The sequence below is a fragment of the Serinus canaria genome, chromosome 3 (assembly GCF_022539315.1).
Source record: "Serinus canaria isolate serCan28SL12 chromosome 3, serCan2020, whole genome shotgun sequence".
Taxonomy (NCBI): domain Eukaryota; kingdom Metazoa; phylum Chordata; class Aves; order Passeriformes; family Fringillidae; genus Serinus; species Serinus canaria.
This window is the reverse complement of record NC_066316.1, coordinates 73,207,015-73,224,827: the sequence shown is the minus strand read 5'-3', so window position 1 is coordinate 73,224,827 and position 17,813 is coordinate 73,207,015. Positions and strand designations below refer to the sequence as shown.

At 40.3% G+C, this 17,813-nt stretch overlaps 1 protein-coding gene across 1 annotated transcript in view; it reads right to left on the bottom strand.

Moving 5' to 3' along the window:
• FBXL4 (F-box and leucine rich repeat protein 4) overlaps positions 1–16,185 on the bottom strand; it is a 58,996-nt gene extending 42,811 nt beyond the window's left edge. Inside the window, exons 1-3 of the mRNA XM_030235666.2 lie at positions 16,081–16,185; positions 9,790–9,962; positions 8,595–9,184 (exon numbers count right to left, since the gene is read on the bottom strand). Of these exons, the coding sequence (XP_030091526.1) occupies positions 8,595–9,103 (509 nt within the window). The 5' untranslated portion in view covers positions 9,104–9,184; positions 9,790–9,962; positions 16,081–16,185. The remainder of the gene's footprint in view (positions 1–8,594; positions 9,185–9,789; positions 9,963–16,080) is intronic.
• Positions 16,186–17,813: the final 1,628 nt, after the last annotated feature.

The window sequence follows — 17,813 nt, the reverse complement described above, 5'->3', positions numbered from 1 at the left end:
AAACAAGCTGTAGACTCACAGTCACTTGTGTTAGTGTTATCTGTGCCCAAGTTTTTCTAACAACTCACAAGTAAGGTAATTGAAACAAATGGATTGCTGATGTCTTCACAATGATGGCATGTTAGTGTAAATACACAAGAAGCACTCTTGCCATGTAACCCAAAGAGAGTCATCTGACCTCTTATTTCCTACAAAATAAAAGAAAGAAAAACCCCACCACTCAGACTATTTAATATCAAACCTGTCCAAATTACAGTACTACAAATTACTAAAAAAAAATTTTAATTTTACTGTGTTTATCTGCCTAGGCAAGCAAAATGTTCCTTTTAGAAGTAATTCACAGACAAATTAGCAAAGAAAGTAGAAACTCCAAATCATTTTTGAAAGAGTCCTTTGCAAAAGATGCCAGAATTTCCAAACTGCTGAACTGAAAAGCCTTTCTCCTCTTTGGTCCAGTGACAGACAGAAGTTCAAACCATGCACAGAACTACCATACATACACAACCTTAGTTTCACACACAGACCCCAGATCTTCTCCAGGTGACAGGGAAACTTGCTGCCAATGGAGTAATCTGGAGGAACAAAGTCTTACATTCCTTAGATCTTCAGCACTCCCAAACTTGCCTACAGGCCTGAAAACAGAAACATGCTTTTTTATATCTGCATAGGTCCTCACTTAGTGACTGGAGATCCTTCAGCCTCAATGTATTTCCTCCCTCAAGTCTAGTTATTTCCTAAAGAAAGCCTCCAGCAGTTACTACTGCTGCTCCCTTTGACAACATGCTTACCTTGATACTAATCCAGAGACTTTCACATGCACACCATCTATTTCTGATCAGCCTAGTCCCAGCTTCAAGGATTTCTCTCAGAATTCTTGTCCTGCCACATGAATCTCAGAAGCACTCTATCTGCTCCCCAGTACCTCAGCATCTTGGCCTCCCCTACCAGACACCACTACTTTGAACTTACAACAGAAACAAATGCTTTAACATTTTCCATCATAACAGAAAGTGAAGAAAATACAGGGATTTTAGTTAAAACACTGCACACGGCATAAGTAAGGTTAAGAAGTTTGATATTTGGAAATAAAAAAGGAAAAAAGGGAAAATCAAGAAAATTAATCCATATTGGCCATAACTTCCATTTCACAATGAACATTTTCAGGTATGCACAAATTTTCCTATCCTACATCATGCTGCTCTCCAAGTATCTTATAACAGAATGGGAGACTTGGAGAATTCTTATGTCCAAGGGAAAAAAAACCCCAAAACAACAGGAACTAAAAACAAACATACAAGAGTAGTGAGCATGTGGCACATCAAAGTACTAACACAGGAGAGTGGAAAGCTCTACCCTAAAATTAACAGTTTTCATAAGAGAGACATAGTATTAAGAAAAGATTTCATTAATTTACAAAATGGATGTCTACTCATGGCAAAGTAACAGCTGCAGTCCCACTGTCACATCCTGTCACGTAGGTCGATTCACTAAGCAAATACTTGGTGCTGGCAAGGCACATGACCTTCCTTGAACACATCCAGATCACCATCTGACATTTTGCTTAGACACTTCCATGTACCCACTCAAAGTATCCTAAGGGAAACTCAAAGGCTATTTTTTCACTACTCTAACACACATTGGACCATCAACTTTTAGCAGAATGGGTCTGTTATTGACTTCTCCTTTTGGACCCTGGAGAGAGGATTATCTAGCAGCAGCAGAGCTCTTGAAAAAGTAATGTATCTGGAGATCTAGGCTCATCAAATTGCAGTGCAATAACCAGCTCCAGCAGGCAGTAGCTAGTTTCCAGTCTTTGTAATAAACTAGAGAAAATGGAAGACACGTAGCATGATTTCACAATCTTGTGAAGCTCCACATTGCATACCAAATGTGGATGAACAACAAAACCAGTGACAATTTTCCACTGTCCTTCTCACGCCATTTACTTCTCATCAACAGCCCACCAATCTAACTTCAAAGAAGTTAGCTCTTGGTTTATCTGGAAAAACTCAAGTTTATCAGGTTGATTTGATGACGTTCTCTGTCTTGGTGGCACAAACAAGAGCAGGCAATAGCAGTTGCTCTGAGTCAGGGCTGGCAAATCTTTCCCATGTGTAGGCATGGTAAATCCTTCCCATGCTCTTACCCCATTACTACAAGTGGAAGTGATCTCTTCCTCTGAGATCACCACTGTGACACTTAAAACAGACTGCATGTAATCGGAATGGGCGTGAAGAATTCATATCAGGATCAAAAAAGTCTAAATTTCCAAGAGGCTTCGGAAAGAATTTCATTCTTCTGTTCTGGAACACTGTCATGCTATGGTAATCCATGTAAAAATCTTTCATAAGAAAGGCATTTTTACAGTCAGTACTGGTTTGAGGATATGTATTGAAATCAGTTTCCCTAGGAAGGTCGCCTGTATCTGTTTCAAGCTTACCATGTTCAATAAGCTATTTAATCCAAAACAAAGAGAAACCGACTCCCAATAATTACCTTTAAAGAAGTAAAAGAATTTCTGCCTGCCCCACACCTGGAGTTAATTAAGCAGCTCTCAAAAAATCAAGTTGAATCAAATGAATTCAGGTAGTACATTGTTTGTCCTCCAGTCTTGCAGATATATAGTAAGAGGTGATCAAAAATGTCTCACTGAGAACGCTTTGATAAGAAGGTTTCATCAGCAAGGTGCTAGGAAGCCTCAGTGTTTCCAGCAAGGAGTGCCAGGCAAAGCCTGAATAAGAGTCAGCAACATCTGTGTTTTCTCTAGTAATTGAAGAAAAGGAGGACATTAAGTGAGTTTCTTCCTTCAGCCACAGACTCAGTTTTCCCATTAAATTTCTCTCTGTCCTATGAAGACCGACAGGAACTCAATTATCTCTGACACTAAAGACTTCATACACCTATGTGGTTAAAAAAAAAAAACAAACATAAATTCCATCCTTCTTCCTTTATCATGAAGAAAAATACAGTCTGGTGATTTCTAGGCTCAGAATCATACTCAGAAGGTCTGTGTCAAATGACAGCATGTATCTAAAGCTTGCCTAATTTTCTGTTGACCTAATGTTGTTGGAAATGTTTTTAATAGTTAAGATGATGCCTGAGCAGACCTGGTTACTTCTGAAGAAATATATGTAATAAGAGAGAGTCTTTGAAAAAGGGGCTTCTAGGAAAAGTAATCAGATTTCTCTCCAGCAATACAAGATTAAACATTGCTTGCAATTGCTGAGGTTTCTTGTACTGTCAAATCGAGAGAGGTGTAGAAAGTAAAAAACGCACTCCAAGCAATCCAATAAATGCCTTGCCTCAAGAAACTAATAGCTGAGTTAAAAGCCAATAGAAGGGAGAGTTCCAGATAGACCAACAAGGAGAACATAAGGAATCTCAGAGAATATAACCACCCTTTGATAAAAATGCAACTTGTGCAACAATTATAATCACATGCTGCTCTTAGCCAAGCAACTGCACAGCAGAAATCTGTAGATTACCTAGGAGAAAACATCTCCCTTCTGCAAGCATGCCAGGGATGCTTCAGCACACTAATTCAAATCAACCTGGAAAGTCTAGCCCTGACCTCAGCTGTGAGCACATAAACACAAAAAGCAGGGGAGACTGGGAAGATCATGAGCACAATTTAAGAATCATTCAGATTAAGCTGATAAGCAGAGTTCAAAGCAGTCTAATCATTATAAGAAAATACAAAATTTTCATTTCTATCAAGAGTTCAATTCTGAAATGCCAGAGACAGCAGACAGGACCCCAAGAATGGTCAGGACATTTCAAACAGCCAAAGGTATTTCAAGTAACTGCTCTGTCTACATGAGCTTTTTTGGAGCTTCTCAAAAATGACTGTATTCCACAAACTCAGAATTTATTTTTCTATGACAGGCATCGAAACAAGAAAAAGCTGTTTGCCTGAAGATGTCAAAACAAGTTTTAAGTAAGGATGCAAATGTCTAGAACTTGTGTGTTACACATAGGTGAGATACAGGCCCGAAGGTTCCTTATCACACTCTAATGTGTTGATGGTATCAGCAGTGTTTTGGGTGTTTTCATCTGAGATTCTCAGGGAATAAAAGGTAGAGTGAAAGAACCATCTGACTGCCACTCTCTACTAGTAAGAACTCATGATATTTTACATTCAGTACACTGCCTTTCTGGTTTCCCTCCCTTTTTTTTAAGGGGGGAGGGGAGGGGGCAGAGAGAGAGGGTCCATAAAACATTTTGATCCCTGTCCAGGCTGCTTAAATACAATAAATTTCCTGTTGAAAGGAGAGGGAGCCTTTTATTTTGTCCATCTCCATTAACTTGCTGCTCTGGTTTGTAGAAGCTTCTGTCTCTACTGGCTTTAAGACTTTCAGAAACAGAAAGAAACTCTGCATGCAGCAAACACAGTTAAACTTGGAAATACTGAGCCATGCTCAATTTTTTAGTAAAATGCTAAACAACATGAAATTAAACAAATTAAATAGAAATAAACAACAGGAATGCACAAGGCAGAATGGAAGTGGTCCCAGACAAATGATTATGGTATCTCATCCGTGAGAAAAAACCTAATAAGAGTCACACCTTATCTGTAGCAAACAAGAAAAAATAATCACAAGATAATCTCTAATTATTCAAGAAGCAATCACTGCATTGCAGGAAGTACACATGCTATGAAATATTATCCCAACTACAGCCACAGATTCTAGACTTGTTAGGAATCTTTGATTGTGAGCTTTTATAAAAGCACATGAATGTACAGTATCACTACAACATATATATAAAAACAACAGTCAAATCAAATTTTAGATGGCCACAACAGGAGAATAGGGACCACTTTTTTGTTTCATATTACAAACTTAAAAACCTAAGTTACTTTTATAAAAGGAAAAAGTTGAAAAAGTTCTGAAACAATTATTTTTGACTTTCCCATTTAAATGAAGACTAACAACAACTAACTATTAAGAATATCAAAATGTATCAAAAGGGCTAACACTGAAGAAGCCGCTAGGGAATCATCAACAGTAAGCCTTCTGGGTAAAAAAGGAGGAAAAAAAAACAGGAAAAAAACCCATTTTTCTCATCACAGAGGCTAGCTATAACTTACCCATCAATGTAATACACTATGAAAAACAAAGAAAACACTCTTGGGTTCAGCTTATGCTGCATTTGTCCCCACCACATGTGTGTAGAGCTCTGCCTCTTCCACTGGCTGAAGCTTGTGACAACTCAGCATTGTCACCAAACCCTACAAACACAGAATGTGCACTACCGTACAAAATCCCAGGGCCACACTATTAAGATAATCATGACACAACACAATCAAAAATAGGGATTGATTTCTTCACCACATAAAAATTGAGACTTTATGTTACAACATGTCCCCAATCTCAGACTATTAATTTTTCTTGAGTTTTCTGCACTTGGTTAATTCACACAACAAATCTGTACATGGAATGTTAGTATAGTTTAAGGAATTACCTATACTAATCAAGATATGAGAGGCACAAACGAAAAGCACAAAAGGTTTCCATGTGTTAAAACAGCAGTTCCTCTGACATTTTTGATGATTTTTAAAAATTGTTTTATGTAGAGAAAAGTGATGTAATGCCTTTTGTGTTTGAAGCAGTGAAAGATATGAGAGGACAGAGACTCCTCCAGTTGCTGGAAACTGGTTAAGCCATAATGAAAAAAAACATCAAAATAACTGTCATGTTTTAAGCATGAGTATTACTTAGAAACTGCAATCCCTCTGAGAAGTAAATGCTTATTCCCATTCCATGAAGATCTGACCCCACCTCTAAAGACACTGAATAAAGCTCACCTGAGACAGCATCATAAAAGTCTGCAATAACAGTACTCAGTGTACCAGCAACAAAGGAACATGACCAAAGAGCATTTTCTGAACACCTACATCAGCCGTTCTTCCATGCCACTGAAGCATAAAGTGAGTAATACACTGACCAAGTATGTGGGTATTAGCCATTTTTTAACAAAAATATGTAAAATTCTCTTGAGCAAGAACTGTGATATACTAGCTCCTCATAAAGAGACTTGTAGCCTAGAAGCTTTTGTACACAGCAAAATTTTGACTTCACTGACAGTTTGGCCTTCTTTGTATATCATGTAGGAGCTGGTGAAAGAGAATTTTCCTAATGACCTGCCCTTTCCACACTGGTGTTCAGAAACACGTACAGTGTCAGCTGATAGACAAAGTAGCACTGAAAAGTTTCATTGGTAAAAACCCAAGTATCAAAAAACAAAGTATCAAAATAGTCAGAAGAGGAAAACAAAGTTCTAAGTGCCTTTTGCGTAAGTAGGTCATGGCCTTTTTTAACGGAAGACAATAGCATGGCAGTGCTTCAAGACTAAAACATCAGTTAAACAAGGAATCACCTGAGATTACAGCAGTATTCCATCTTCAAAAAAAACAATTCTTAGCTGATATCTCAGAATTTTTGGAAGTAAAAAGAAGAGATCAAGAACAGAAGCAGAAAAGAGACTGCACTCTTGGAACTCTTCAGATTCCTCTCATAAAGGTGAGCAAATGAACAGAGAAAAAATATTGTGTCCCTCATGCGGAGAAAGGGTTCCTTCATCTTCCCTTCATGACACCATACATAAGACATTTGCCTCCTTTAGAAAAAAAGAGACAAATCAAATGTTCAGCTCCAAACACACAAGTCCTGCGGAGCAAAAGTAAGCAAACAGAAAAAAAGCATCCCTCTAAAACTTCTCTAGCATCGAGACTAAAAATTGAAGAGGCAGCACAGACTACTCCTTCCAAGGATGCCTGAGACAACTTTTTTCTAACCAGAAATGTTAACCTATGCAGGCAGGACAGGGGATATTCTTGCCTACAAATTAAAAAGCAAGATCCTACAGAAACTTCATCTTTTATTATGAAGGACATCTGAGCTCTCACTTTGACCACACCTCAAGAGAAATCATAAAGCACATACCCCAAAGTTTTATATTAGTATTTTCACTTCATTTCCCTTTAGCTCTCTGTACAATTTTGTATTTCTCTTTTTTTGTGTACCTAATTAAACAGGTCCTTCAGTTAACTATTTTTGAGCTTTCCAATCTGTGCTTCACCATAAAGAAATAAGATCTACATCACAAAATAAAAAAGTAAAATGGAAATTCACAGAGTAATTGCCCAGAAGTCATTTCACATTAGGTTCTGAATTTGAAAGTCTTAAAGCTGCCTTCACTACATACCATTCTGTAAATAAGTTCTGTATTACAGTGCCAAAAGCACTCATACTTCTAAAGTTAGGTGGCCTGTTATTATTACTTTGACCTATCACTGTTCCTTGAATTCAGATGTTTACTTTAGAGCTATACAACATATCATATTCTCATTAGATCTGTAAAACAAGCAACTGCACTTAACCACAGCAGATGACAGATACATACAAAATATATTAACTGGGAATTTTGAATATAAACCATGACACCTGATTTTCCAAGGGTTTTTGAATGAATATTAATGGCCCAGTATTAGAAAGCAAGGGATAATAAGTTAGACCTAAAACATACTTTTTAGTGGCATCTGTAAAAGGTAAGTCAATAAAAAATCACCCAGCATCCACGCTAGCACTGCTTATACCACCAAAGTGTGTGTTTCACAGCAATACAGTATTTGTTGGCATACTGATCTTTACAGGACACATTTTGTGAAGTATTTCTTCTATTAGCTCTCCCTTTATCTCTTTGGTATCATTTATGGATATGGAATATGGAATACTTCAATTGCATATGGAATTGATATGGAATACTTCTATTGCATATACTGACGGCTTTTCCCAATGTTTTCCCCACTACATGCTGTGACCTGTTCACTTTCTCCTTCCATTCCTATTTCCTCAACTCCTCACTAAGAGCTTCTCACCTCACACACAGTGTTTTTCTTTACTATCTTACCATTCCCCAGGTTACCACACTCCTGATCCTGCAACTGGAATTTCATCAAGACTTCCTAATATAAGGAAAACCAAGAGGATCAAACCTGCTTCTTTTAGATGACGTGAATGTAAAAACAAGTTCAGCTCACCACTGTTTGACCAGACCAAAAATAAAGATCAGACAAATGGTATCACCTTTTGTCTGACTGTTCTGTGCTTCTGGCTTCAGCTTCATTTCCATATGAATAGTTACAGTGCCTAATTGTACTATATATTCAACCTAAAGCATGCAGAGAAGAAAGAGTCCAGGGCTACTTGTAGCAGGATGATACAGCAGCCATGAATCCTCAACCTCTTTTACACAATTTCCTTTTCCTACTGAAGGAAGAGCTCAGACCTACCACTTCGGAAGTAGTGTTTTATACAGATATAGTAATTATTGCCCATAAAAATTCCAACATCAAAACTATCATTACACAAATTAAAGTTGATATTAGGAGATGCATTAATTCCTAAAAAATGTCTACATCTCTGAAGTTGCTATCAAAATGAGACACCACAGTTTTAAAAACATGAAGAAATAAAGAAAATTTTAGTCAGTAAGATATAAAACTGATAAATATTTGGAAGTAAAGTTCACTAAACAGCCCTATTTGTAGCATTTAACATCTTACAGGAAAGCATAAAGAAGAAAAAAATTACCTTACTTCAGCTGGTGGATTTTGTGAGTAAGGATTTGCGGAGCATGCCAAAATCCTGACTACAGCTCCAGGATGATAGGTTTCCAGAATGTGCACAGCAGTGGGATAAACTGGTTCTTCAAAAGCAAGTTCCACATAGTCTTGGCTACAGAAGGTGGATGGTGTCCTCTTGAAAGGCAGCCGAGCGCTCGGGCAGCGATCCCACCAGGTCCCGTAAGTTCGAAAGACAGCAGTCTGGGTAAAGTCACCAGAACTAGGGTACACATTGGGAATCCCCGCTAAATTCCACATGGTATAGGACATGCTGTTCTCACTGCCATAGTGAGAGCTGAAATCCAACACTTCTTTGGCATACTGAACTATTTCAACGTTGATAGGTAAGGCGCGGGTGTTCGATTCAATAGCCCTCCGACTGTTCATTTCTCCTCTCGTTGCTGTCCTAGCTCGGCGCCGAAGGCACATGTAGTAAAACATGCTCAGAACTGTTAACATGGGAAACACTGGTGGCATCTAGATAGGACTTAGGAAGATGCAAAAAGTCAGGAGTCCTTTATAAGTTGCATTAACTGCCTGTGGTGTTTTGGAAAAGAGCTGATAAAACAGAATAAATAAACACAGTGAGCAGATACAGGATTCCTATAAAGCAAATTGTGCTGTTTTGAATATTGTCTTAAACAAAGTACTGCTACTAAAATATTAATAAATTATTGTATTTTATTGTAAGGCAATTGTTTAGTTGGAAGTTACTAAGTGTGGCTTCCCATTTACTTTTTACCTTACTTCACTTTTTTTTTTTTTTTTTTTTTTTAAGAGAAGACTATGAAGAAACATTAGCCAAAATCAGCCTTCAAGCAACAAACAACGTAATGGTCAAAATTAACATTATCTTTAGGGATTTATTACAAGAAAATAAAATTGCAGGGACTCAGGGAAATGAATTCAAGTATGAAACGAAATGTGGCCCATGCTGTAAACAACTGTGAAAGCATATCGGAAGTTAGAAGTTATACCTTCCCATTGTAAGGATACAGCTTCTTAAAACCAATGTTAAAACCAATGGTTTTACTTTCTTTAAATAAGTGGAAATGGTTTTAAGCGTAAAAGGAATGAGCTTTTGAGCTGTTAATCTAAACTTAACCCACTGCTTCCTCTATCAGAGCACCAATCTGAAACAGTCACAAAAATACCGCCTTTACCGTTTGAAGCTGTCCATGACAGCACACACCAACAACAGAAGGGTCATCAGCCTCCTGAAGGATGCTCAGAATTCACTAACAACATCATCTTCCTTTAAACCATGCAATAAACAAGGTCTTCAAAAGAGTTCTGGCATCAGAAGCAGAAGTCCCCATAGAAAGCATTTTTAATTCTGACAAGAGAAAATATTTTCAATAAAGTAACAATTCAGTTAAACACAAAATGTACTAGATCTGCATACTTAAAAAACCCAACACAAAATATACTATTAATTAAGAATATCAATGTGTTTTACACAGATGACACAAACAGAAGTAAAACAATCAAATAAGCAGGCTTAGCAATTAGAAAAAGCTAAATTAAAGGTAAGCTATTTTAGTAAAGTTTTCTGTTTACAACAGTGAAGAAACATTTATAGCTGAATGTTTTCTACAGGACACAGGAGGGCTGTATCATATTCCCTACTAATAAAGATCCTCTTACATATGCTTGTCCCATATTGAGCAGCTGCTCCATACCTGCGTGATGTAAACTGTGAGTTTTACCAACACACAACAAAATGTGCAGTGTATTCTCCGATTTCCACTGGCACTACACAACACACTCGGGCTATGAATTCACATTCTCCAGCACCACAAACTGTTTCTCACAAACTGGCCTTCTCATTAACTAGTCCATCAGCTTTACTAGGAGAGAATAAGGAGTAATGCTTGTAACCCATTAGAGGCCAAACAGGGATGACTAAGCATGTCTCAAAATAGAATAAATGTTTTTTTTTTTCAACAGCCCATGCAGGAGTTGCCGCTTAGTTTACCACAGGATAAGCATTGTGGTAATCTCTGAACCAACAGATGTGACCCTTCTACTGCAGAAGACACCTCAAGTAACAGCGAACATGATGCTTCACACTGCCAGGCACACAAAGCACGTATTTAATGTTTGCAGTGGGTACAAGTGAGACCCTACTATAGAGTTTTTGGGAGCATAAGTTTACAGTAGGGTAAATTATTAAACAAATGGAAACTTTCATAAGTCTCTACATAGATCTACAGTGTATTTTTTAGGTCAGTTGCCTGTTCCCATACTCACAAACACACAGATATGTACAAACAGCTCTCTTTGGCATTAACATTTCCAGCAAGAAGGCACTTGTGGTAACAGATAAGGAGAGGCTGCACTATCTGCCCATTTTACTCATGACAGAAAGAAAGTTTACTAATGAAATGCTCAATTCTCACTTTCTTGCTTCTACTATTATTGGCCTTTTGTTTAGTTTCAAATGTTGATGTAGCTGTCCGAGGACATGAATTACTCCTGATACTCAGGGCAGAGGGGAATGCATAAAACAATATGCCAGATTTACTTCAAGCTCCCCTGAAACACCAAGAACCAATAATGTCACATTTTCCACAAACAACCTAAGCCACTTTTCAGAAAAGACACTGGAAAAAAAAAATAGTAGCACAACTCTGAACCCTTCCTCCTTAAAAGAAAAAAAAAAAAAAAAAAGAAAAAAGAAACAACTCCAAACTGAAAATAGTTATTATTTTATTTTTTCAAAGCAGAGATGCTTTGATGTAAGATGTAAGTAAAGATTACAAATATATTCTCCTTCTGGATTTTCCCCCTCTTAAAAAGAAAGATCTATTTAAAGAATATGCCAACAGACATTAAACTTCAACAAATGTTCTGCTATCAAGCCCTGAAATCATGGCTAGATCAGCATATACACCACCTTCAAACTCAAAATTTTACTGATTAAAATGATTTGAAGGCTTCTCCACAGAAAATATGGCTTTACAGATCTCAATTTTAAGAATCATTCAGCTGTGGTACTTGAAGATCGGTGGGAATCACTTATCTCACATATGCAACCTACACAACTTGACATCTGCACTGCAAACTCCAAGCTTCCTCTAGCCACAGCCTGCAGTTCTTGTGGCACTGTAAAACACAGCTGTGCTCCTTATCTAAGCTTGTCCAAGAGCAGCAAAACCATCCAACAGTTCAGAGGTGTATGTCAGTTAGCTGGCCAATTTAAGCCGGGTCTAAGAGAGAAAATAACCTGAAATCATTCAGGCTGCAGATTTTCCACTAGCAGTAATGTTAATTTGGGTCATTCTCCCTCTAGCAACTTAATAATTTCATAAAACCTGTAAAAATTTGAAATCCTTGACACTGACATAACTTCATCAATTTTGGCTGGCATTGGTCAACAGGTCAAAAGTAAGTAAGTAGGAACATAAAGCTCTCATGTAAAATTAGTCTAAACAACAGAAGTGAAGGCAAATTAGTTTAACAGTCAAAAACAATATCAGATATAGTAGCTTATAACAAGTAAGACAAAACTACTATAAAAGAAGGATTAAATAGCCATTAGGACAACAATACAAATAGGAATTCTTCTTCTGGCATTTTAAAAGAAGCACTGAGAATTGAGTGGAGTTAAAAAGACGAATGAAAAATTGCTTCAGAGGTTAAAGGATAATAAGCTAGTGAAAGAATTACATTAAATACAGATCAGTAGGGCCAGATGAAACAAAGAGATTTTTTCAGGAACTACCAGAAGTCAAACTGATTTCTAATTAACAGGATTTAACTTTGCAAAAAAAGATAAAAATGCAGTCACAGGTCTACACAAAGCATCGAGATAAACAGCACTGGAGCTCATGTACATGCAAAGTTTATTTATTATAAAGGGGGAGTCAAAATCTCCCTCTTCCCTCAAATTGCTTGATTATTTTAAAGAGATCCACTTAGGCCCATGCAACTATGCCTTCTGATCTCTGGCTGGGTCTTTGGCCTGTTGTATATGATTAATTTCTTTTTGTATAGGCATAATTATGCTAAACTAAAGCCTAAAGAGGATTCTTATAAGTGTGTCTTTTTATCCTCCTCCCAAGCAGCAGCCTTCTACATCCTCATCTTTTGTTTCTTTACTATCTTTTTTTTTTTTTCCTGTCAATACCACTAAATGGACTGAAATAGTGCTATGAAATACCAGAACCATTTTTCAGTCTGATCTCCCCAAATCATCTTGTGTGAGTGCTGGCTTGAGGGGGAAGCAAGACTGCACAGGCCACAAGTCAGACAAGCTCAAAGGACTACCAAAATGTTATCTCTACTTTTACAGACAGGACTCCAGAAAACCACTTTGGACTAGACCAGGAATAAAACTTTTTTAAGAGATATTTTATTTCAAAATACATTGGAGTCCATCACATTATTTACAATATCTCCTAATCAGACTATTATGTGATTTATAACTATTTCAATTACATGGGCAAACTTCCTTTTTCTAACCCTTCTTTTCTTCATGTTACACATACAGAAAGGCTTCTAAGACTGTAATTCACTATTTCCTTCTTCCAAGCACAGAAAACCTTGACAAAGTAAAACATCTTCCAGTTTCTGTAGAGATATCATGGGAAAATGCACTAATTAAGTTAAAGCGTTCAAAACCACTAGATCTCTTCAATCTATTTTGCCTCTTTTTACAAGGAGTTTTTGTATACAAATCTATTTTTCAGCTTTGAAGCAACCCATCCAATTAATGATTCCTGTACTTGAAAAAACAGCATGAAGCTCAGTCATGGCAGGTTTCGGCTGGGTATGAGGAGAATGTTTTTCACCCAGAGGATGGCTGGCCACTGGAGCAGGCTCTCCAGAGAAGTAGTGACAGCACCAGTCCTGTCTGAGTTCAAGAAGCATTTGGACAATGCTCTCAGGCACACAGTGTGATTGTTGGACTGTCCTGTGCAAGGCCAGAAGGTGGACTCGATGATCCTGATGGGTCCCTTCCAACTCAGGATATTCCATGATTCTCCCTATTCATTTTGGTTAGTTTGGCAAATGCAACTCCTCAATATCCATAATTTTATCTCATACAAGCAGAAACAGTACAGAGCTATTCACCAACCAGACTGCTGAGAAAAGGTGGGAAGTACACAGAAAAATACTTGAGATTTCAAGGTGCTGTGAAATGAAGGATGTCTGTGAAAACATAACAAGTAATAGATACTAGATTTAGGGGAAAAAAAAAGGCACAATTTATCCCTGAGCCATCCCTGGAAAAGCACATGCTAGGAAAGAGTTTGTACTATTTCAAGAGAAGCAAATGTTGTACATGCTAGTCATGCATACACCAGGTTTGATTTTTAAAGCCAGTGAAGTAATAATTCCTGTTTACACCAGCTCTGCTAATCTCACATTTGGGAGCAGTGAGCAGCTCTCCTTCATTTGACTATAAAAGAAACAGCAACATTGACAAATTACAAAGAATGTATAAATGACAAAAAACAAGGGCTTGTATGATCTCTGAAGAAAGATTAACACAATTTAATATGTGTGTCTTAGATAAAAGACAGTAAATGGGAAATCTCTTAATTATCTTTGTACACTAATACACAGAGGGAATACTGGATCCTTACATTACAGTCTAAAACAGAGTACTTTTACCACAGGTTAGCATCTCTTCCTGTTAATTACCAAGATTATACCAACATCTACACTCAACTTGTTGAAACTAGAAGCTATTATTAATTAAAAATTAATAAGCTATTACAGTATACTTTAAACTCAGGCCCCATTTGCTGTGTTTCTTCCCATAATATATTCTGGCACTAAAACAAGCCACTTCACACACACTTCTAACTTCTAATAATTCCACTGTTTGAAAAAAATTGCAATATATGGCAATTTTATATATCTAAAATTTTATGTTGTCTTCATGAGCACCAAAATGGGCAAAATCCAAGAATTTCAGATTACTTCACTGCCTGCATTCCTGCTAGGACCAGACTCATTGTGTGGTTTAGCACTGAGGTACAATAGAGAAAAAGTTCCTTTGGCACCTATTACACCTACCCAAAGTGGCCACCCAGTCTTACGGAGGCAGCTTTCTCAGAAAACAGAAATTGTTTCTCAACATGAGTAAATCATCATGTAGCCCTTTCTATTAACAGTCTAAAGTTAGCAGCATTATGCCACTTCATTCTGACCAACTACCCTTCCAGCTGTGGTGAAACTCTCCCCAACATGTAAAAATACAAAAAAAAAGAATTCCTCACACTACTTTTAAAAAGAAATTTGTGTGCATTTGTCTTATTTGTCTTTTCACTTTTCTCTTGAGATATCATACTGCCTCTCCATGCAGGCATACTCTGTATAGCATTTTCTTGTTGGTCAGCTGCTTCCTCACTGCACGACCGCAGCTTTTAGGCCATGTAGTTGGTACCTGCCACTGTCACAGATTTAATGAATCAATTGGGTTGGAAAAAGCCTCTGAGAACTTCAAGTTCAACCTATGACCTAAAAGCACCATGTCACCTAGACCACTGCACTAAGTGTCATGTTTCCTTAAACACCTGTAAGCACAGTGACTCCATCACCTCCCTGGGCAGCTCATTCCAGTGTCTAGCTACCCCTTCTGTGAAGAAATTCTTCCTCAAGGCCAACCTAAATCTCCCGTGGCACAGCTTAAGTCTGTGTTCTCTCGACCTTATCATGTCCATTCACATCCAACTGATGTCCATTTGTCAGCCTGCACTGGTAGCAAATAATCCACAAGAAGCAAAGCCCCCCAAAGTACACACCTAAAAATTAAAAAAAAAAATAGTATCGCTAGTTCAGCTCCTATCCTGCTTTCTGTCGTGTTGTGATCGGGCAACTGCGTGAAACCGTGTAAGTGTGGAACACCGCAGGGACCGAGCAGCGGCGGAGGACCCGCAGGGGAGAGGAGCACAACCCGTGCCCAGCCCTGCCCGCTTTGTCTGGTCCCAGCACTGTTGCTCCCCTCCTCCCTGCTCCATCCCATCCCTATCCCTTCCCACTCCTGGGGCGCCCGCGCTCTCTACCGGCAGGGGCAGCTCCCTTCCCCACAGGGGCAGCTTCTTTCCGCGGGGGGACAGCTCCCTTTCCGCGGGGGGACAGCTCCCTTCCCCACGGGGGACAGCTCCCTTCCCACGGGGGGACAGCTCCCTTCCCCCACGGGGGGACAGCTCCCTTCCCCCGGGGCGCAGCTCCCGCCGAGGCCTAGAGACAGCGGCGAGCAGATGCGGAGGGGACTGCCCGGTACTGCCGCTACCTCCCGCGTCCCCTCCCCGACAGCAGCACCGGTCCGGCCCGGCCCCGCCAGCCTGCCCTGGGCGGGCGGACGGGGAGCGCACACCCGCGGCCGCCCGCACCCACCGCGCAGGGCCGGCCCCGCACCGGGGCTGCTGCAGGGCCCGGCGCTGCGGCCCCCCCGCGCCCGCCCGGCAGCACCAGCGCCGCCGCCGCCGCCACCCTACCCCGTCCGGAGGGCGGAGCTGCCCGGGCCGCCGGAGCCGCCGCCGCGCCGGGCGCCGCCGGAAGCACCGCGCACGGAGGGCGGCGGGGGCGGGAACCGGGGGAAGCGGCGCGGCGGGGGCGGGGCCGCCGGCTGCGCCTGCCCGAGCTTCGGCGTGGGGCGGGCCCGCCCGGCGGGCAGCGGGTGCGGAGCGTTTGCTGTGGGATAGGGAAATGCTGGAGTTACAAGGGTTGGAAGGACCCTTAAAGGTCATCTAGCCCCAGCCCCACTGCCATGGGTAGGGACCCGTAGCAGTAGGCCAGGTTTCTCAAAGCTCTATCCAACCTGGCCTCGAACACTGCCAGGGATGGGCCATCCATGGCTTCTCTGGGCAACCTGTTTCAATGTCTCACCTTCCTCACAGTTAAGAAGTTCTTCCTGATGTCTATCAGAAATTTCCCCCTCTTTCAGTTTCAGTATCCATTACCCCTTCTCCTATCACAAGGACAGATGCAGAGTCCCTTTCTGGCTTCCTTGTCAGCCCCTTCAGATACTGGAAGGTTGCCATGAGGTCTCCACGAAACCATCTCTTCTCCAGACTGAACAGCCCCAACTTGCTCAGCATTTGTAGGGGAGATGCTCCATTCTGGACTTGCTTCAAAACTTTCATGTGCTCCTCACACTGGGAACACCGTAATTGTACGCAGTACTCCAGGTGGGATCTCACCAGAGCAGAGTAGAGGGGGAAAGTCACATCCCTGACCCTGCTGGCCACACTGCTTTTGATGTAGCCCAGGACTCCATTGGTTTTCTGGACTACGAGTGCACACTGCTGGCTCATGTTGAGTTTTTCATCAGCCATCACACCTGAGTCTTTCTCCACAGTGTGGCTCTCAGTCACTTCTCCGTCCAACATGCAGGTGTGTCTGGGATTGCCACAATCCGGGCGCAGGACTTCGCACTTTGCTTTGTTGAGCTTCATGAGATTCACACCAGCCCACCTCTCAAGTGTGTCAGGGTCGCTCTGGAGGGCATCCCTTCCTTCCAGGGTGTTGAATTATTGTGATGCTGTAGTTTGTGACTCAGGCCCACTCTGCTTTGTGTCTTGTTACCTCTGCAGATATGAAGGCCATGGTGACGTGAGTGCCATGAGCCCACCCACTCAGGATGAGCCCTGGCTTGATTTCTCACAGAAAACCAGGCAGCGTGTCTTGCCCTACCCCAGGCTGGTTGGGTTATGCTTTCAATGTCATGTTTGAGTTCCTAGCATGTGATAAGGGCAGCCCTGTTTTTAATTGATCTTAACAGGTACTTACTGCAGCACATTGTAGTGCCTCTTGGGTTGCTACCCTGTGTGTTGGAAAGGAATTGTCATATAACTTGATTTGGTGCGCAAGTGCTTTCTCTCCCAACCACCCCTTCCAGTCAGAACTTCTGGAATTATCACTAAAATTGCTGCTACTCCATCTGGTCTCCTCAGGTCTCTAGCAAGGCTCCATGTTAGATGGTACCTGGGATCGTTCAGATGCAGTAGAAAATAGAGTTGCTGACTTTTACTAGGTGGTCAAACGTAATTCTAAAAATCCAGAAAATATGTAAATAGTTGCTATGTAACACGCTTTTTGTATAATGCTTTAATATAAATTCTATGCATTTATATTAAATTTCAAATATAGAGATCTTTAAGTTTAATATAGAATATATTTTGGTTGCTAACTGCATGGCAGACAAGCCACCACACAACCCTGATTTCCA